We start from the raw sequence: 23449 nt of genomic DNA on the forward strand, positions 1-23449 counted from the left end.
CGGCTTACCACTGATACAGGTTGGTTCACTGAATGATCGACATCTGGCACCGAGTCCGTTTAGCTGCTATAGAGCGGGCATGGTCATATCTGATCTTTGAACTCAAGTCTGACCTTTACATTAAATTTGCGTGGTTGAAACATTTGCTGAGCACACATCCAGTATGTGTTAAACATTGGTACCAAATTATTACAAAATCCTTCGGTGGGTTTAATGATATTCTCATAATGCAGGCTGTTGATCAATCTCAATGCCTTGTTGTATTTTTGTAGAGGGTCATGCAATGACGCTTCCTGTAAAGTTTCAGTGAATTTGGCCTGGTAGTTTCAGAGGAGATGTTTTATAAAGCAAAACAGGAAGTTGGCCAGATTGTTGTTGATCAATCGCGACCGCTTGTTGTATTTTTGTAGAAGGTTACCCAAGGAAGCTTCCTGTAAAGTTTCATTGAATTTGGACTGGTAGTTTTAGAGATGTTTTTCTAAAGCAAAACAGGAAGTTGGCCATTTTGTTGTTGTTGTAGTTGATCAATTATGACCCCTTGTTGTATTTTTGTAGAGGGTCACCCAAGGAAGCTTCTTGTAAATTTTCAGTGAATTTGGAGTTGTAGTTTCAGAAGAGATGTTTTAAAGCAGTTGTTGATGGACAGACGGACGGACGGACAGACGACGGACAAAGACCGATCACAAAAAATAGTAATTATGGCTTCTCATTAAAACAAGAGATGTATGTCAAACAGCATGCCCTTCGTTTATACGGTCACTGTGACCTTGACCTTTGATCCTATGACCCTAAAATCAATAGGGGTATTCTACTAGTCAGGCTCAACCTCCAAGTCAAGTTTGAGGGCCATGGGTGCAATCATTGTTGAGTTATTACTCGAACCTCGCATTAATGGTCACTGTGACCTTGACATTTGACCCCTAAAAAGGGGTCATCTTATTGTCAGGCTCAACCTCCATGTTAAGTTTGATGCTCATAGTTCCAGGAATTGTCAAGTTACCACTCGGACAAGCTTTGGTCTACCGTCCAACCGACATGTGCAAAGCAATATACCCCCTCTTCTTCGAAAGGCATAATAATGTAAGAGGTAAAACTGTTGAAGTAATGTTAACTGCTTCTTGAATGAAAAAAATATTCTACAATTAATGTGCCTCAGTTGCTTGGAGCATATTTAGTAAACAAAAACTGCATTGTTTAACCTTTAAAGGTAATGATCATTTGGTCGTGTCAGGTACAAAATATATACAAACACAGAATGAAAAATATTTTTAATACCAGGAGATAATTCAATGAGATTTACATCACCATAGGCACAAACAAGTATTAAAGACATATCATGATTAACAACAACGCATACAAGAAGCACAATTTTGAGAAATATAGACCAAAGATGAAAGGCCTATGGAATGCCACGGAAACATCGGGGCAATCTCGTCAACAGGGATTTTGTAAAATAGATTTTAGAATTGAGAGTTGAAAAATGTATTTCAATACACATCTTCAATTGTTAGTTTGGGCAATGTTTTTTTGATTTTGCATAATTTTCTGATCCAACCATATTTGTCTTTCATAGGCTTGTAGAAAAGATAACCCCAACATGTTTAGCACTTCACTCATGACACTACCAGCAATGATGATAACATATGTTTATGCATTTCAACTTTCTTTGCCAAGCACATTGGGTAATGAAAATGATCATTCAAAACATGGGAGTGTTACAAATGACACAGATTCCAAATATTCCTTGTAGCCAACAGTTTTTCTTTTTCTTATTTAAGGGCCAATAATTTGGCCCCCTTTCCCGATGCCAAAATATGTTATACTAATTGACCACCAAAACAGTGTTTCTTACAAGAACAAACCTATCTTACTTTTGTCATCTATTTGTAGTAGAATTCACATCATTTTTTGGAGAAAAAAAATGAAATAACAAGGGCAAATCCTTTTCAAAAATTAGATCGGATAAGATATTTTTTAAGTATTGTTGGGAAATAAAGGGCCCTAACTCCTAAATGATTAAAGCGATTTCCATGGCTATCGAACTTGATCAAGGTATTATGGTCACAAACATGTGTTAAAAGTTTGGTGAGGATTGGACAAACAGTTTTCAAGAATTAGATCGGAAACAATCTTCGGGACGTATTTTTCAAGTCTTTTTTTGCAAATAAAGGGCCGTAACTCCTAAATGACAAAAGCGATTTCCATGGCTATCGAACTTGATCAAGATATTATGGTAACAATCATGTATGTAAAGTTTGGTGAGGATTGGACACATACTTTTCAAGAATTAGATTGGAAACATATATTTTTGAAGTATTTTTGGCAAAAAAGGGCCGTAACTCCTAAATGACTAAAGCGATTTCCATGATTATCGAACTTGATCAAGATATTATGGTCACAAACATGTGTTTAAAGTTTGGTGAGGATTGGACAAACGGTTTTCAAGAATTAGATCGGAAACAATCTTCGGGACATACGTACGTACAGACAGACAGACGTACGTACGGACAAGGGCAACCCTATATGCCGCCACTTTGTGGGGGCATAATAAAGGCCAAGACCCCTTGCCCAAATTGTGACTAAAAACTGGCCAACTTAACAATCGTACATACAACGATAAATGGCACTATGCATGTTGTTTCTATTCTTACGCTAAAACTTTATTATTTCAGTTCATTGTAACAAATTCTGCACTATATTTTACCCAGTATTAGCCAGTGAAAGCATGCATACAAGTTTACTGCAGTTATATATATATCTGCATTGCATAATAAAAAAGTAACATCAATCATATTACAATAATCGTTGAAGACAAAAGCTATGGGAAATGACATTTTCCCTTTTCTATAATACCGCACCATTTTATAGATATTTTTTAATAATTACATAAATTTACCGGATGAAATAATAAAACAAACACAAACTTATGACACCAAATAATGAAAAATAAAAACTACAGTATTTTAACAATTCCTAACAAAACAGAACAATGAACACATGAAAGAAAATAATGAGTGAGTTTCACTAAGTGTTTTACAAACATCTAGTTGTTCAGAAACAGGACACGATTTTGATAAAAGCGTATTTGATATTATACAAACACCTGCTATAATAAAGGGAATGCATTAAAGCTATTAATCATGTACAACTGGCCCCAACTTCTCCAAAAAAATGAGCTTAATAATGAATGCTTACAGAAGGAAACGTCATTCATTCATTTAACTAAAATATTTGCTTTAACTTGATTTAACAGAACAAGAATAGTTTAACATTGATCGTCTTTCAAATAAGTTCCTTTAAGGGAGTCAAAACTCTTAAAAGGGAGAACCTTAAAACAATTTATACCAACATAAAATTTGAGTGCTGAGCTTGACCCTGTATTTAGGGATTATCTGAGAAATTGAAGCTTGTTTTAAATTCAACAAGAGCCCCAGAAGCGAATAAGAATGCTCATCTGATGATTATTACAGTAAAACAAGGGACATAACTCAACAAGGGTGAATACTTTAGAGTCAGAGTTATTAGCCATGATTTGTTGGGTAAAAATTGAGAATTATATATAGTTGAAACCAGTTGGCTCGAACTCCCAGGGACCAGCAGATACACCAAGCCTCTGAAATTCGAGCCAAGCTGGAATGCATCTTTAGTATAAGGTAATGGGTCTTAAACGTCAGACCGAGTAAAGGAAATCAAGCAAAGGGAGTTCAAGCCAACAGGGTCCGACTGTATATATATATAAATATATATATATGTACCAAACTTCCCAATTATAGTTTACAAATAACATACAAAATTCTGCTAGCAACTTAGATCAACTCAAACCCCAGAAACATTTTTCAATAACTGAACAAAACTGAGTTAAATTTAATGCATAATATAAATCATTTATGATACAAATTAAAGTATTCTATACTAATGAATCACTTTTCAAAGTTTGTCATCAAAATTTACACAATGATACACATGCTTTAGCACTTTGGTCTCATGATTTTGGAGCAAGCAACAATACAACAAAATAAACCTATTCAATAGGTGTAACTCATGATCATACACAAATATACATTGCTAGTTATGGCAAAAATTGATTCATTAAAAATTATGTAACAAATTGAAATAAATGCTAGTAGATCAAAGAAATTGAAGACAAAAAATAAAACCACAACCCAATGAAGTATGTTTTGTCCATACAATTTTTTTTTGAATAATACTCATTTTTATTCCAAATTTTAACAAGAGCGATGTGGAGCAAACCAAAACGCTCGTTATTTGTTTTTCTGTCTAGAAAGAGGCATTTTACTACATATCTTAAACATTTAAAGCCTGATTTACATATGTGCCTATTGTCTCTTGTACATGTACAAAGCTTCATTTAATTATCATGAAAAATTTTGTTAGCGTTATTGGCCAGATGAAGGTTATGCCAACCAACAAGCAAAGGCTATGACAATATTCGACTCTGTTCTTAGAATAACAGACAAGCTTAAAAGACCAATTCATGATCCATAGTCTTTTTCTATATAAAGAAATTAATTATTCTAAACAGAAACAATTGATATGATTTATGACTTAAAATTAAACTTAAACAGCACAAATCTAAGCAGACAATTTGATACCCAAGGCCTGGTGCCATATTACATCAACATCTTAGATTACTGTGAGCTTTAAGATTAAAGTGAAATATGGCTGTTTTGATTCAACTATAAGATTAATTGGTCAATGAAAACTCCCAGATTTTGCTCCTTAGACTAAAATTGATATAAGGTGACTTTTGAATACCAGCCCAGCACTTAAAAGTGTGTTTTATATACAGGCACAATAAATGCATCACTCATCTAATGCAAACTGACAATGTTGCAAAAAATAAACATCTTAAATGAAAAAGATGTCAAAATATAAGATAAAATATACGCTACTGAAGATTTCCAGACTAGCGTAACGTCCCGCAGCGGAATTTTTTTCCCGCTATTTTTTTCCCGATCAGCAAAATGGGTAACACCCATACACTAGAATTGTCCCATGACCACCTCAAAACATTACGGCCCAACACAAGATGTAGTGTCAAAGTTACCAATCTGCCTCGCCTGTCCCACGTTGAAAAATGTGATCCTTACCGTCCAGGTTCATAATGCCATCTTTCAAGAGAAACTTCCACTTTCCCTTATTTCTGCTTATCTGCAATTGCAAGAAACCACATTAAGCTATGTTATTAACTTTCACTTGCAACAATACATTACAAGGGCAAAGTAAGCAAAATTAAAGTAATTTGATTGGTTAATACATATGAAGTTTTTATTGGATCAAATTGAATATTAGACCATCAATCAAAGATTTGCTCATCTGTATACAAACAGACATGAGGACGATTCTGTTGAATAAGCCAGAATTTTATATGAAAAAAGTAATCCTAAATGATCATATCATGACCTTCATACCACAATATTTCCACAAATAAAAACAGCTAGAAATGTGTCCAATGAACACAGATGCCCAATATGCCCTATTTTTCAAAAGAGCAAGGGCCATTTTGTCCATTCTCCATAAATGTTCACCAAAATTATGAGTTCCACAACTTTAACAAACATATTACCTCCCAGAAATAAAAAAAGTTCAAAAATGCCAATTTTTGCTTATTCAAGGGCCATAACTCTAAGATATACTTGGTGCAGCACAAAACAAAACCCGTGGCCCCAATTTCTCATAACTTGTGAAGCCCTTATAAATAGGATTAAGCTAAGCTCACTATTTTTGTTTTTCTATAATTCACATCATATTTACTTTTAATAGGAATAATCGAAATGATATTACTTCCTAAGGTTCCACGATGCTAGATAATATCTTATTGAGAGACCCCCCACCTTTTGTGGGGCCATAGAAATAATAACAAGCATGAGCTTAATCAGCTTCTGGGCTTTGATTACTGTTGAATAATTTCCCACCTTTTCAAACTGACAGACAACCACATTGTCTGTGTCAAACAGTTCACTGGGATCCTCCTCGCTTACATCATCATCTGAGTTAAGTGGCTCCTGAAGATTTTAAAAATGAGAACATTTTCATGGAGCTTTATGAAAAAAAAAAAATTGAATTTTATTTTTGAACAATAAGCTGCTTTGATTTCATTGTCATTAGATTTGAAGAAATCATAATTAGTTTTGGAGTCTTTGAAATTACTTGGAGAATCGTTTTGAAGTATATACTCCCTAGAAATGAGTTAAAGCTTCCAAAGTTGCTACGTTTGAAGAACAAAAATTTCCATAACCACTCAGAAAACTTGGTGACATTTTTAGGCAGTCCAGCAGTAACATGAATTATTACAATATAAACTTGTTAAGCTGGCAAGGTATAGTTGCCAATTGTTTAATTTGTAATGTAATAGTAGAAAAATAATGGAACTAATTGCTGTAATTGAGAGGCGTAAACTTCCAAATCTTCCAAAAGTGATGATATGAAAGTTTACACTTCCAGTTTCATATTCTAAGTAAAAGCCCTGACCTAGCAATTAAAGAAAATAGATACTACCTATTGGCTTGTTTTAAGCATTAAATTGTAAGCAATGCTCATATAAATGATATATACATAATTGTTCTAGGCAATGCTGACAAACCTCTTCTTCCCCATCCTCCTCCCCATCTTCTTTTTCATCATCATCGTCGTTGTTGTCATCATCATCGTCGTCAAAATCATTGTCCTCTGATGAGCTTGTATCATGGTTCCCATCCAATTGTGGAACCTTTGGTACACGTGATCGCTTTGTTCTTTTTCTTGAGTTTAACAATCTACCAGCTGATGCTGGAGAGCATTCAAGCTCCAATTCTATTTCTTCACCTTTATGAAGTACATTGTCACTTAAACTATCAATAATTTCATCACCTTTCAGCTGAGCACACAAGTCAATGTCAATATCATCACATTGTTCCATAGTATGTGGAGAAGATTGTACATTTGATAATTCTGTGCTTGGCTCATCATGAGCACCATCAAACTGTGGAAGAGCTTGACCCTGCAATGAGAGAACATGTTATGATCATTTTTAGGGAAGCAATGGGATAATTCTTCAGAACAACGTTCAAGATAACAACATTTTAAGTCAAGAGTTATGGGACTTGCTACAAATGTTCAAATTTTCACAAGTAATATATATGTATGTATATGAGTTTTATATAATTGTCTGGAACAGATATACAGTCATCAAAATTAGACTTTTGGATCAACAAGCCCGAATTATTATACTATTGCTTGGCATCAAATTTTTGAACAAGCCCTGCTATATAAAATTCAAAATTTGAGCAAGCCCGAAAGACATTTTACCAGTGCAGGGTCTTGCGGGCTTGTGCTAATTTCGACCACTGGATATAAGTTATTGCCAATTAAGGTTTTTGCATGATTAGTTGAACTTGTTCATATTGTCACTTGTAATATGTGTACAGAGTTTCATGTAATTATCTTGAATTATTACTTAGTGATGGCCAAGTTCAATAGGATAATTTAAAACTTCCAAGGGGCAAAACTTGCCAGCAAATAAAGCCAGAGACACTTGTCTTGCTACACATGTAAACATTGTCACTAGCATCATTTACTTACAGCTTCATGTGAAATTTATTTATAACTTCATTATAACATCATGTTGATATCAAGAACATTTATTAAGTTAAGGACAACATTTCCTTTTCCAACTATCAAGGGGAATAACTTACAAATGATTAAAGCTGAGTGTTATTGGACTTGCTGTACATGTGCATATTGTCACCGCTAACATGTGTACAAAGTCACATGGGAAGATCTTGAAAAAGTTATGGCCCAGGTTTAAGTTTTTGCACTTCACTTCAGCATATGTATGCCAACACCAAGGCTATCATAATAGACCAAGGCCTAAATAAAAAAGGTTTGGTTAGGGTTAAATCCTTTTTAACAAGAGATGTTTGTCAAACATTATGCCCCCCCTGAGCGCCATGTTGTCAGGATTATATGGACAATTGAATGAAATATGCATGGACCAAAATGACAGCTGATTTGTTGCTGTTTTAAGATTATGACCATTAAAGTGTGAGGATAAAGTGTGTTATGACCGTCATGACCTTTGACTCTATGAACTCAAAATCCAGAGTCATTAGCTGGTCACCAGAAACCTAAATGTCAAGTTTGAGGGCCATGGGTGCAGGCATTGTCAAGTTATCAAAAGACAAGTTTTTTTTTGTTCAAGGTCACTGTGACCTTGACCTTTGACCCGATGACCCCTTAAATCATAAGGGGTCATCTACAAGTCAGATGCAACTCCAAGTCAAGTTTGAAGGCCATGGGTTCAGGCATTGTTGAGTTATCACTCGGACAACCTTTTACCATTCAAGATCACTGTGACCTTGACCTTTGGCTCTATGAATCCTAAAATCAATAAGGGTGATCTACTGGTCAGGCTTAACATCCATGTCAAGTTTAATGATCATAGGTTCAGGCATTGTCGAGATATCATTGGGGGAAGATTTGTTAACTTTTTTGCATTAAAGGTTACTGTGACATTGACCTTGCCCTGATGACCCCCAAAGTCGATAGGGGTCATCTACTTGGCAGGTCCAACCTTCATGTCAAGTTTGATGTCCATAGGTCCAAGAACTGTTGAGTTTGCTTTCAAGGTCACTGTGACCTTGACCTTTGACCCTTAAAATCAATAGGGGTCATCTACTGGTCAGGCCCAACCTCCAAGTCAAGTTTGAGGGCCATGGGTGCAGGCATTGTTGAGTCATCACTTGGACAACCTTTTATCATTCAAGGTCACTGTGACCTTGACCTTTGGCCCAATGACCCCTAAAATTAATAGGGACAATCTTCTGGCCAGGCTCAACCTCCAAATCAAGTTTGAGGGCCATGGGTGCAGCCAGTGTCAAGTTATCACTCGGACAACCTTTTACCATTCCAGGTCACTGTGACAATGACCTTTGGCCCAATGACCCCTTAAATCAATAGGGACCATCTTCTGGCCAGGCCCAACCTCCAAGTCAAGTTTGAGGGCCATGGGTGCAGGCATTGTCGAGTTATCACTCGGACAACCTTTTACCATTCAAGGTCACTGTGACCTTGACCTTTGGCCAGATGACCCCCCAAAACAATAGGGGTCATCTCCTGGTCAGGCCAATTCTCCAAGTCAAGTTTGAGGGCCATGGGTGCAGGCATTGTTGAGTTATCACTAAAACAACCTTTTACCATTCAAGGTCACTGTGACCTTGACCTTTGACCCATTGAGTCCAAAAAACAATAGGGGTCAGCTACTGGTCAGGCCCAACCTCCAAATCAAGTTTGAGGGCCATGGGTGCAGCCATTGTCAAGTTATCACTCGGATAACCTTTTACCATTCCAGGTCACTGTGACCTTGACCTTTGGCCTAATGACCCCTTAAATCAATAGGGACCATCTTCTGGCCAGGCCCAACCTCCAAGTCAAGTTTGAGGGCCATGGGTGCAGGCATTGTCGAGTTATCACTCGGACAACCTTTTACCATTCCAGGTCACTGTAACCTTGACCTTTGGCCAGATGACCCCCAAAAACCATAGGGGTCATCTCCTGGTCAGGCCAATTCTCCAAGTCAAGTTTGAGGGCCATGGGTGCAGGCATTGTTGAGTTATCAATCGGAGAACCTTTTACCATTCAAGGTCACTGTGACCTTGACCTTTGGGCTGATGACCCCCAAAAACAATAGGGGTCATCTACTGGTCAGGCCCAACCTCCATGTCAAGTTTGAGGGCCATGGGTGCTGGCATTGTTGAGTTATCACTCGGACAAGCTTTAAAATTATTTTACCATTAAAGGTCACTGTGACCTTGACCTTTGACCCGATGACCCCCCAAAATCAATAGGGGTCATCTACTGGTCAGGCCCAACCTTCATGTGAAGTTTGATGACCATACGTCCAGGAATTGTTGAGTTATCACTCGGACAAGCTTTGGTCTACCGACGGACCGACCGACCGACATACCGACATGCCTGTGCAAAGCAATATACCCCTCTTCTTCAAAGGGGGGCATAAAAATAGGTAGGTTAGGTAGGCTTTTTTTTATTGGGCTTGATATAAGAATGTTGTTTTCATCATTGGAGAATGGTGTTAAAGTTATCTTCTGTATAAAGCATTCAATGTTTTAAACTACATATGGGAAAGGAAAAAAAACATTATTTTTTTATTATATTTTGTTTTGTTTCTAAAATATATTTTTTTCAAACCGACTATAAAAATGGTAGGGTAGTAGCCTATTTTGTAGGTAGAGTTTGGTACCCAAACCAAATGTTCCTTTCTTTTAGGCCCAACAGACAAGATAAATCGACTCATATATCTTGTGGTTAATCACTTGATTATAACAAGATTATTTCTGTTTCAAAGGTATACACCATACATTTTTACCAATAACCTACCTGTAATTTGACCCAGGTATAGGACATTTTTACCAATAACCTACCTGTAATTTGACCCAGGTATAGGACATTTTTATCAATAACCTACCTGTAATTTGACCCAGGTATAGGACATTTTTACCAATAACCTACCTGTATTGGGGACAGGTTCTAGACACTTAAAAAATAATAACCTAAATGTATTTATGACAAGATTAGGACAATCAAACTAATAACCTTCATGTACATGGGGAAGGTTCAGGACAGTTACCTGTATTTATGACAGGTTCAGGACAGTTACCTGTATTTATGACAGGTTCAGGATAGTCACTGTGTTTATGACAGGTTCAGGATAGTTACCTGCTTTTATGACAGGTTCAGGATAGTCACTGTGTTTATGACAGGTTCAGGATAGTTACCTGTATTTATGACAGGTTCAGGATAGTCACTGTGTTTATGACAGGTTCAGGATAGTTACCTGCTTTTATGACAGGTTCAGGATAGTCACTGTGTTTATGACAGGTTCAGGATAGTTACCTGCTTTTATGACAGGTTCAGGATAGTCACTGTATTTATGACAAGTTCAGGACAGTTACCTGCTTTTATGACAGGTTCAGGATAGTCATTGTATTTATGACAGGTTCAGGATAGTCACTGTATTTATGACAGGTTCGGGATAGTCACTGTATTTATGACAGGTTCAGGATAGTCACTGTATTTATGACAGGTTCAGGATAGTTACCTGTATTTATGACAGGTTCAGGATAGTCACTGTATTTATGACAGGTTCAGGATAGTCACTGTGTTTATGACAGGTTCAGGATAGTTACCTGCTTTTATGACAGGTTCAGGATAGTCACTGTATTTATGACAGGTTCAGGATAGTCACTGTGTTTATGACAGGTTCAGGATAGTTACCTGTATTTATGACAGGTTCAGGATAGTCACTGTATTTATGACAGGTTCAGGATAGTCACTGTATTTATGACAGGTTCAGGATAGTTACCTGTATTTATGACAGGTTCAGGATAGTTACCTGTATTTATGACAGGTTCAGGATAGTTACCTGTATTTATGACAGGTTCAGGATAGTCACTGTGTTTATGACAGGTTCAGGATAGTCACTGTATTTATGACAGGTTCAGGATAGTTACCTGTATTTATGACAGGTTCAGGATAGTCACTGTATTTATGACAGGTTCAGGATAGTCACTGTATTTATGACAGGTTCAGGATAGTCACTGTATTTATGACAGGTTCAGGATAGTCACTGTATTTATGACAGGTTCAGGATAGTTACCTGTATTTATGACAGGTTCAGGATAGTCACTGTATTTATGACAGGTTCAGGATAGTCACTGTATTTATGACAAGTTCAGGACAGTTACCTGCTTTTATGACAGGTTCAGGATAGTCACTGTATTTATGACAGGTTCAGGATAGTCACTGTATTTATGACAGGTTCAGGATAGTCACTGTATTTATGACACGTTCAGGATAGTCACTGTGTTTATGACAGGTTCAGGATAGTTACCTGCTTTTATGACAGGTTCAGGACAATTAAACTAATAACCTTTATGTACTTGGTGCAGGTTCAGGACAGTTACCTGTATTTGCGAAAAGCTCGAGACAGTTAAACCAATAACATGCATGTATTTGGGGCAGGTTCAGGACAGTTACCTGTATTTGCGAGAGGCTTGAGACAGTTAAACCAATAACATGCCTGTATTTGGGGCAGGTTCAGGACAGTTACCTGTATTTGCGAAAAGCTCGAGACAGTTAAACCAATAACATGCATGTATTTGGGGCAGGTTCAGGACAGTTACCTGTATTTGCGAGAGGCTTGAGACAGTTAAACCAACAACATGCCTGTATTTGGGGCAGGTTCAGGACAGTTACCTGTATTTGCGAAAAGCTCGAGACAGTTAAACCAATAACATGCATGTATTTGGGGCAGGTTCAGGACAGTTACCTGTATTTGCGAGAGGCTTGAGACAGTTAAACCAATAACATGCATGTATTTGGGGCAGGTTCAGGACAGTTACCTGTATTTGCGAGAGGCTCGAGACAGTCAAACCAATAACATGCATGTATTTGGGGCAGGTTCAGGACAGTTACCTGTATTTGCAAGAGGCTCGAGACAGTTAAACCAATAATATGCATGTATTTGGGCAGGTTGAGTACAATAAAACTGATAACCAGTTACCGACTTATGATTTAGTCAGGTTTAGGACATTTTTACAAATAATCTACCGGTATCTGGGGCAAATTTAACTATTCAGGATATCTTTAAAATAACCTACCTGTATTTGAGTAACCTGACCGGGCTGTCCCTGTATGATGGTCTGTTGAGGCAAATTTACCATCTGGCCTTGAGAGACCCCAGTGGGAAGGGTCAAGATGTACTGGCCATTTGCTGAAATAATGAAAATACTTCGCTAATTTTATACAAATGAATAAAAAAATAAACACATCCCTGATATTTTTTTCATAAAATGATGCCCTCTAAATTTTAAATTACACTCATCCATTAGTACATGTGTCAAGATTTGAGTAGTAGATGTTCAATGTAAAAATAAAAAGTAACTACATGTACATGTTTTGATCCTTATGAATCTAAAAAAATTGTCAGCATGTAAATTTCTATAAAAACCGTCACCTGTATCTCTAATGCTTAATCTGTATAGAAGTTAAATAACATTGATGCCTTTTTGCTGTATGCTATAACTAGTACATGTATCCAGTGGTCGAAATTAGCACAAGCCCGTAAGTCCTGTACTGGTAAAATGCTTTCTGGGCTTGTCCAATTTCTGAATTTTATATAGCAGGGCTTGTTCAAGAATGTAATGCCAAGCAGTAGTACATGTTTTCGGGCTTGTTCATCCAAACTAATAATTTCGATGTCTCTGTCACAATTCCTGTTTGTACCGGAGACATACCAGTTTGCTGCATCTGGTAGTGTGTTCCTTGGATGTTGACTAGAGTTTGCACCTGGTGACTAGGAAACATGCCTCCCTGGGCATTGAATGCCACACTGGCTGCATTGCTCTGAAATAAAGTCACATTTTAAACTGATTGTTACATGTTTAATTCAATGTCACATACCACAGGTACCCAATTTCACTCCACACTTAATCATGAACTGTTGGACAAATTGACTGGCAAAATATTCTCCCAACAAGCTAATTACTTTGATTTGGCTTCATTGATTATATCAGCATATCAATATCAAGTAAGCTTAGTTGGTAGTGATCCTCAATGTGGAGAGCAAAGAATAAAGTTGTGTTGTACGTTCTACTCTCACCAAACCACAAACTTTTGTCAATTTCATTTACTTCATGAACAAAAATCATGAAAACGTAACTTTTTCAATTAATTATCCCACTGAATATGTGTTGTGTCAACAGAATGTGTAACTTGGGTGCTGACAATGGTCTTTATAGGCAATCATAGGCCTGATTGATTGTGAGTTATGAATTATAAATATTTTTTTTTTAATTTGATACTTTTTAAAATTCACTGAACTTGATTTGGTAAACATATGTAACCTCAGTCAAAAATACAATCATCGTTTCTGTGATTGGCCAATCATATTCCAGAAAACTAGAAATGTGTCCATAGGACACGGATGCCCCCACTTCGATTTTTTGTCACAGAAAATAAGCCATAATGATTATTCAGGATAATCTGAGGGCCCTAACTCCTAAATGATTAAAGCGATTTCCATGGCTATCGAACTTGATCAAGATATTATGGTCACAAACATGTGTTAAAAGTTTGGTGAGGATTGGACAAACGGTTTTCAAGAATTAGATCGGAAACAATCTTCGGGACGTATTTTTCAAGTCTTTTTTTGCAAATAAAGGGCCGTAACTCCTAAATGACAAAAGCGATTTCCATGGCTATCGAACTTGATCAAGATATTATGGTCACAATCATGTATGTAAAGTTTGGTGAGGATTGGACACATACTTTTCAAGAATTAGATTGGAAACATATATTTTTGAAGTATTTTTGGCAAAAAAGGGCCGTAACTCCTAAATGACTAAAGCGATTTCCATGACTATCGAACTTGATCAAGATATTATGGTCACAAACATGTGTTTAAAGTTTGGTGAGGATTGGACAAACGGTTTTCAAGAATTAGATCGGAAACAATCTTCGGGAATTTTTGGCAAAAAAGGGCCGTAACTCCTAAATGACTAAAGCGATTTCCATGACTATCGAACTTGATCAAGATATTATGGTCACAAACATGTGTTTAAAGTTTGGTGAGGATTGGACAAACGGTTTTCAAGAATTAGATCGGAAACAATCTTCGGGACGTACGTACGTACGTACGTACGTACGGACAAGGGCAACCCTATATGCCGCCACTTTGTGGGGGCATAAAAAAACAGAAATAAATGGAGACCTTGGTGAATGACTATTAAGGCTTTCCATTGACTGCCAAGTAAATAGAATTCTATACAATGTAACACAGATGCAGGAGGAAAAACATGTTTCTATGCAAGCTTTCCTGCAAAAATGACATGTATCGAAAAAAACAAAACGAAAAAGGATGTAAATATTCTCAATTGCTGACAAATTATTTAAATCTGCCATGATCTGAGAAAATAGTTGAGGGCATCCTATCGCAGTAGTAAAAGATAATTGTTCATTGTTAATACTCCGACAATTAAAATCTAAACAATGGCCAGATTTACCCAGAAACAGTAAAGCTTTAAAATTATCGTATTTCAAGCTAACTACGTGTGGAAGTAGACAGTCGGTTCAATTTGAATAAGTATGTTTTGTAGGTATAGACATCATGTTAACAAAATTAATTTTTGAACAAATTATTTGTTAAGAATCATGCATTTTGGCAAGTAAAAATTTAATATACTCATTGATAATGTGAGATACAATAGCCATCTTATCTGTTACTCTGAAACACTATGAAACAGTCACACAACATCACAGGAAAAAAACATGACACAAACAAAAACAAATAAACTATTTATAAGTGAAATGGAAAGTAGCTTACAATTTGCTGTCCATCAGTGAGCTGTACAGGAACTGGTATTTGCTGCTGAATGGTGGTCGGATTAACTATAAACATAAAAGCATAATTGTTAAGTAATATATAGGAGAAATTAACCCCATAACAAGGAATTTTAAAAAACAAATGTTTGGTAAGAGCATTCACTATCCGGTTTGTTTGCCTGATATTTAAAAAATACCACAAGAGTCAAAACAAACAAATTCAGGGTAATCATTTACCATTATTCTGAGTTTCCTGCAAAGCATCCTTGGCATAATCATATAGGTTTTGATACCCTGGGCAAATTAAGGAAACTTCGTAAATCTTGAATAGTCATAAGCATTTTCCAACCAATGAAACAGCCGATAACAAAAAGGAAATAAATCTCCTTTCTGAAGTTATCGGCATATTTAAAATTATCCTGCCTAAAACAATATGTAAGCCGTGATCTCATTGAATTATTTCGAATCGGCATTACTTCTGTAACTTCTCTGCAAATTTCCGCACCACATGAGGAGTGTCTCATGCGACATCAAGCCGCTGGATTTCACCTTATAAATTATTCAGGAGTACGAGATTTTTACAGCTGATTTGCCCAGGGTATCATATAGGTTATGATACGCTGGGGTGCCGAGGATGTCTGCAAAGTTACAATGTACCATGGGTTATCACCCAGTCATTTAGAGCCTTATCTAAAGACTGCTATTAGCTACAAATGCACTATCATGAGCAGGTTAGTCTACTGCAGTTAAACAGTTGGCCTACACCTACATTTACCTCTGATCTGTGCCTGCTGTGGGGCCATAAGCTGATATGGAATGTTTCCGCCTGGCTGTGTGGCCACTTGGGGCTCCGGGTCGGCCGGTTCCAACGCCCGAGAGGCAGCTAGCTTGCTTTCCCATAACTGCCACACACATTTCATGAAAGATTACATTAATATTTAAAATGATTTTTTTCATGAAAAGAGAACAAATATGTAATTGTCTATAAATACATTCTATTGTTTTCTTTGTTATAATTATCATGCTCGTACAATGGGCATGTAAGGCTTTGAATTTTGTTTGTGGTTTTTTTCCAAAGAGATTTTCAAAACAGGCTTTTTAAGTATTATAAGCCACTACTTCAGTGATAAATGCACATACTTGTTTTTTAAATGAATATCAGAGTGATTTATCTGATTTTATTGTGCTTAAATAGTAATAAGGCTTACATGTTTGAGCTCGTGTAAAACTTGTTCATCAACTCCTTCATCAAGAAATGCCTCCCGGACATTTGATATCACATCTTCAACCACAGACATATAAACCTTCCTCTGAAACAGACGGGGACATTGATATCACATCTTCAACCACAGACATATAAACCTTCCTCTGAAACAGAGAGAGACATTGATATCACATCTTCAACCACAGACATATAAACCTTCCTCTGAAACAGAGAGAGACATTGATATCACATCTTCAACCACAGACATATAAACCTTCCTCTGAAACAGACGGGGACATTGATATCACATCTTCAGCCACAGACATATAAACCTTCCTCTGAAACAGAGAGAGACATTGATATCACATCTTCAACCACAGACATATAAACCTTCCTCTGAAACAGAGAGAGACATTGATATCACATCTTCAACCACAGACATATAAACCTTCCTCTGAAACAGAGAGAGACATTGATATCACATCTTCAACCACAGACATATAAACATAAAAACCTTCCCCTAAAACAGAGGGGGACATTGATATCACATCTTAAGCCACAGACATATAAACCTTCCTCTCAATCAGAGAGGGACATTAATATCACATCTTCAACCACTCACATAATATAAACCTTCCTCTGAAACAGAAAGGGACATTTGATATCACATCTTCAACCACAGACATATATATAAACCTTCCTCTGAAATAAACATTTAAACAGAAAATCATCATTTTTTGTATAGCCTAGAACAAGCTTATCCAATGGGTAATCAATTTAACAAAATGTGATCATATTTCTTCAAGATCTTATTGAAAACATTTAACCAAATAAACATCACCATAACTGATTAGGAGTATTTCAAACTCTGATGTTGCTCATTCAAGTGTACTGGCTATTAAAAGGAGAACCAGTACATTGAATTACATTTACAAGCCTGTATTTGTTTTTTCATTCAATGATGAACATGTAAATAATTTGTAATTACAATTAAATCAATGGTTCTTTTCACTTTTTAAGCAACTTTGATAGAGGATAAATAGCGTTGTTTTGGAAAGAGGGGAATACTTATAATACTAACATGATTCATATGATGTTGAACTTGTGTTAAAACATTTTATTCAACAAACCTATGGACATTTTCATGAATGGCACTATATCGCTACAATTGCTAAATGTTTTGAGATCAATGCTCCTTCCAAAAAAATAAAAATAACCTAGGCAATGGGGCTGAATTTTGGCACAAAAAAGGGCCACCCCCCCCCCCCCCACTGTAAATGTACTTAATTTTAGATCTATTTCAACAATATATCATTTCAATGCTTCTTGTCATTAGCTTCATACATGTGTATCATGATGATGACCCCATAAGTCTTTAAACTTAAGAAATGAGCATTGAATGCATCTAAATAAACATTCCAATTTTCTCTTGTTCATCATTGAAACAAATATGTTGCAATTAATTTATTTCTATATTGCTGATTACTAGAGAAAATGTTAGTTTTTCTGTTTTGAATCTTAATTTAAGGAATGAATTGCGGGGTTGATGTCATTATCGGGGTATGAACGCAATTGGGTTGGTCAATGTGTGTGGTGTCCGAAGGACTCCACGCGTACTTTGACCAACCCAATTGCGTTCATATCCCCGATAATGACATCAACCCCGCAATTCATTCCTTATATTTACACCAATAGTTCATTATTTCATTCAAGAATTGTTAAAAAAATACTTCATTTCATTTAAGAAAACCTTTCAGTAATCCGTTCTTACCCATTCTGTAAATAGAACGACCCGACTATAACCGGAAACATTTTTTTTCAAATGACATCACAATAACGCGGGAAAAGATCAACCACTTGAAATCACTTTAAAACGTAAAATTGAAACACTTCTGGTACCAATATATTTAAAATATAATAAACTAACACTTTTAAAAATGTTGATCTATATTTTATGGGACCTGCAGACACAATACAGCCAATAACAAGATCAATAGCTTTCATGTATATTGTTATGCAATGAATTACGATCCGAACATATCCGAAGATGTTGCGTTCATCGATTGATGAACGCAATTGCTGAAAGGCAGTTCATTTAAGGAATGGAAGTTGGTGTGTAAATATTTGAACACAATGTAGCATTTCTTGAGGGTGCACCCCCAAACCCCCTACCAACAGTTTAAACCAATAAAGTTTTGATTCCAGGGTTCCCCCTGGATTCTAAAAAGTTGTCGCCACTTTTTCGCGGGGGGGTTAAGGGGGCCGCGATAGGCCCCCTTACGGGTCCAGGGCAGCGCCCTTGTGGGGGCCAAGGGGGCAAAGCCCCCTGAAGCTCATGGGGTTTAAGCATTTTAAGAGCCTTAAATTGCATTTAATTAGCACATTGTCGTGCAAATCATAACATTTTGTTGTACATGAAGCACAAGATATTAATAGCAAATTGTTATTCTGTTGACAAAATTCATTGTATATGGACTAGTATATAAATAAAAAAATATTGCAAAAAATGTGACATAAAAATCAATATGTTGATTTCAGTCTAATGCCTGCATACAATAAAAGAATACAATTGTGAAATTATGAGATAAATTTAGAATAAATGGAAACTCAAAGAAATATACATTGTCAAACTAGGGCCATAACTTTCCTAATAGAAATTTGTCTACCTACTCTTTACTCCAGCCAACATATTAGAAGCCTTATCAAATGGGGTTTAATCCTATTTATTTGATTTCTGTTAATCTTTTTGACACTTTTTGAACTCTTAGAATGCTGCATTTATAGCAATTACATAGCAATTACAAATTGCGACAAAACCGAAAGCAAGTCTATTTTAGCGCGTAAACGTCATTACGAAATTTGCATATCAAGTGACTTTCCGACAACAAAATTCTACGATTTGCATATTTAAAACTAACACGATAATTACGCAACAACAAGGCTGTTGAGCTAAATATTAAAATTGTTTGCTAATAAGAGACATAACAGTTAAAGGATGTCATTGTTTATCCGTGAAAGCAATAAAATTCTGCAATAATTAGCGAGGTGTTGACTGGGCCGTGACTGCTTGCTTTAATTATCGGATTAATTTTTGTTGTCGCACCAGCAGATGCGCTTGATTTATGACAGTGACAGAATCGATTATCATGCAGGCCGCATGGTCACCACTTACGTCATTTTAAGAAAATATTTTAGAAAAAAATCGTTGTCGCCTTAAATTCGCCAAATTTGAAAAGTTGTCGCCACTTTTGCGATTTTGTCGCAAATGGCGACAATGGCGATCGCCAGCGGGAACCCTGGATTCTAAGGGAGGTGTGCAAGTCCATAGGGTACACCCCTCTAACATCAAATCCTCGAACCGCCCTTCTTCCCCTCTCCAAAAAGACGTGTTTTTTCCCCTTTTTCTGAGGAAAAAAATCACAATTTTCCAAAAAAAAAGCAGAAGCCTCGCAAATGGCGATGTAAACAAATGTTTAAATTTAACAACATATTTATTTATTGCAACACTCAGGTCGCACTTGATTAGACAGTTTTCATGCTTCCCCAATGTTACGGATAGGTTAAGATATTACCATATGTGTAATCTTGTAATGAAAACTTCTTAATTGAATACATCAGCACTTGATTATTAGTTCAGACAAGCAAACATATTTTTCTTTCTCAGCCCCAAAAGTAGCTCCCCTGACAAGTAGTTCCAAACATATATATAAGTCTCTCCGAAGATTAACTAGAGTCTGCAGATGTTACTAAAAGGGCTAGACCAGCTGATGATTGGGATGCTCTGGTTAAATAATTGAGATGTTTAAAGCAGACATGGAACTTTGACAATTCCCTATTTTATGTTGAATATATGGATTATTAAGTGTGTGGAGATGTTGAATGTAGTACCGTACTTTTTGTTATACTGATGTACTTGTACCATAATAAAGTGTATTATGTGTATTTCCCCTTTTCAGGAAATATCACGCATTTTTACCATCCACATCTGAAATAATCACACGTTTTTCCCTCCAAAAGAGCTTAGCACAGCTTTTCCTTAATACAAAAAACATGAATTGATATTTAAAGGCAATTTTTGACCGTAAATTGTTGATTGGCCTAGTCACAGTCTACTCTAGGCTAAATCTGAAAACTTTTGGAGATTTTTTTACAATTATCTCAGAAAGTTTTAGTTGTAATTAGCTAAAATTTCATATGAAGGTTAATGTGTCAACATCTGTCAAAGTACAAGTTTAAAATCTTATTAATTTTATGTCCAAATCATTCATTTTATTAACAGTAATTCAAACTTCAATTCATCCTTAAAGGCAACAAATACTAAACACTTTTTACAAGTACTGTTTTTATCAAAGGTAATACCATTCTATGAAAATTTTGGTAAATTTTGACAAGGATTAAATACAAATTGAAAACAATTACCTTCAAAAAATTAATTAGTAATATCCTGCCAAAAGTCAGCCTCACAAAAATACATACATGGAATTATAAACACTCAAGTATGCTATCTTAATGCTGCACACTCACAGATTGAACGTTTTACACTCAAGTATGCTATCTTAACGCTGCACTCTCACAGATTGAACGTTTTACACTCTAGTATGCTATCTTAACGCTGCACTCTCACAGATTGAATGTTTTACACTCAAGTATGCTATCTTAACGCTGCACTCTCACGTTTGAACGTTTTTTGGGGGGTTGGGAGGGGGGGGTTATGTCTTGGAATCAGGATGGGGCACCTTCTTTTTTTCAATATCTCGTTAGATCTTGTTAATGCACCAGTCAATTGTCCGGGGAATAGCGGGGACTTTGACTTTCGGTCCAGCCAACCCCGGGTAAAATCTTCGCCCTGCGGAAACGAACTGATGGTCAAATCCCCACCAAATGCACCCGCACCCCAGGAATCTAGGTAAGGCAAATTCCCCACTATATTTTGCGCGAAGACAAAACCACCGCATTCACCAGACACTGCAGGGACACTTGAAAGGTAAAAACACAGGGGTATGGTTACAATTGACTGGTTCATAACCATCGGGAAGGGCTTTGCTAAAGCGGTGACAACTCCTGTTAAAAGAATGGATATATCTCGGCACAATGGCGTTTTCAGCGGGAAAACAAATTCACATGGTACTGCGGGCCACCTGGAAGGTTAAATCACAGGCCACTTTCCACGCTATCCCTGGTATACCCCTGGACCTGAGGGGGGCTGTACTGACTTGTGTATTAGTGTAATGTGCAAAATGCTGATCTTTCACATTTCTTAGGATAAAGAGGTCTCTTTATGCAAAAATTAAATATGGTGCAAGGAACGATGACAGGCAAAAATGATAAATAAGCATGTCAGACTGAAAGATCTACAATAATATCGAATTATAAAGTCCTCCATTATTTTGTTAATTAAAAATCTTTAATTAACTTATCCAGTCACAACATCAATTAAGTTGTAAATTGTTTTGCAGTTTTGTTTCAGTACTACTGCAGAGTAGAACACTACCACTTCACATTTTCATAAGTCTTCATAGCTTGAATCGGACAACAAATACATGACAATCAGGCATCACAAAAAAATGATTTCATTTTTAAAAAGATAATGGCAATACGCCATTGTCATGATGTTTACATGTTAAAATCGATTATCCAGATGTGTCAACTGTTAACTTGTTTTATTTAGTCGTTTGAAAAAGAAAAAGGACAAAAACTTACTGTAGAATTAGTGTTTGACATGGTTTTCCTAATTCAAGAAAACCACTGACGTGTGCCTGCCAAATCGCACGTTGTGGACTTCGAAGAAGCCAACTCGAACTGAAGTCACAATGGTTTATATAGCCGATATAAACAGGATTAGTTACGAGAGGGATGCTTGTAATGTCCAATTTCCTCAATTAAGTCGAGGCATTGCTAAACAGGTGCTTGAATTGTGTGCGAGTCTTCTCGCACGTGATCGATCATGTGACTCATTGTGAGGGTTTTGGGAACAGTCAACAGTGATACTGAATGAAAACTTCAACGCAGTTATCTCCCCTGTCGTTATTCTCGAAGGAAGTCGCTCTAGTGAGATCCCTGTTAATTTTAGGAACGACCGAAGACACTAAGAGGTATACTACCATAATTACTACGTGTGTAAATTCACTTTTCTGTAATAACGAAAATCTACATTAACTTAAATGTTAATATCATTAAAGTGTCATATAACTAAAACTGTTAATTCATGTTTAACGTACGTTTACTATTGATGCTGTACGTCAAATAGGCTAAACCACCTCAACACTGGTTTTATAACAATTACCTAGCTATAACGTTTATGGGAATAAAAAGAAATATGCATAAGCATCAGCAGATTAAAAGTACCGTTACCCTCCCCCCCCCCAACACACACACACACACACACACACACACACGCACACGCACACGCACACGCATTCGCACACGAACACACACACACACACACACACACACACACACACACACACACACACACACACACCACTCGATCCTGCCCCTCGCATCAGAAAAACATTTCGCCAAAATAAGTGGTTTTTTTTAAATAATACAAGTTGGTTCAAAATATTTTGTTGATGCAGGGATGGGGTGTTGAATTTAATAAAAAATAGTTCATAAATAACATTGAAGACTGTAATTCAGACGTAAAAATGTAGTCATTTCAAAGTTTTAGGATTTACAACATTTCATTTCCATGCAGAAATCTTTAGCTCAGGTACCTAAATTATATGATAATTTAGATTCCCTTTTCGTGACAATGATAGTTTAATTAAATCTAATTGTTAATTGAGGTAGCCTTTTCAGATTTTAACTAAGTTTGTATATATTTAAAATAATGTAATAATATTT

At 36.4% G+C, this 23449-nt stretch overlaps 1 protein-coding gene across 1 annotated transcript; it reads right to left on the reverse strand.

The window, feature by feature from the left end:
* Positions 1-1256: 1256 nt before the first annotated feature.
* Positions 1257-22523, reverse strand: LOC128208796 (transcription initiation factor IIA subunit 1-like). Its single transcript, XM_052912396.1, has 9 exons — positions 22304-22523; positions 16608-16709; positions 16175-16301; positions 15401-15465; positions 13314-13422; positions 12678-12790; positions 6605-7000; positions 5937-6026; positions 1257-5172 (listed from the first exon to the last, which is right to left on the reverse strand). The coding sequence occupies exons 1-9, from the start codon at positions 22322-22324 to the stop codon at positions 5065-5067; spliced, it is 1131 nt and encodes a 376-aa protein (XP_052768356.1). The 5' UTR covers positions 22325-22523; the 3' UTR covers positions 1257-5064.
* Positions 22524-23449: the final 926 nt, after the last annotated feature.

This window comes from Mya arenaria, chromosome 11, assembly GCF_026914265.1.
Source record: "Mya arenaria isolate MELC-2E11 chromosome 11, ASM2691426v1".
Classification (NCBI taxonomy): Eukaryota; Metazoa; Mollusca; class Bivalvia; order Myida; family Myidae; genus Mya; species Mya arenaria.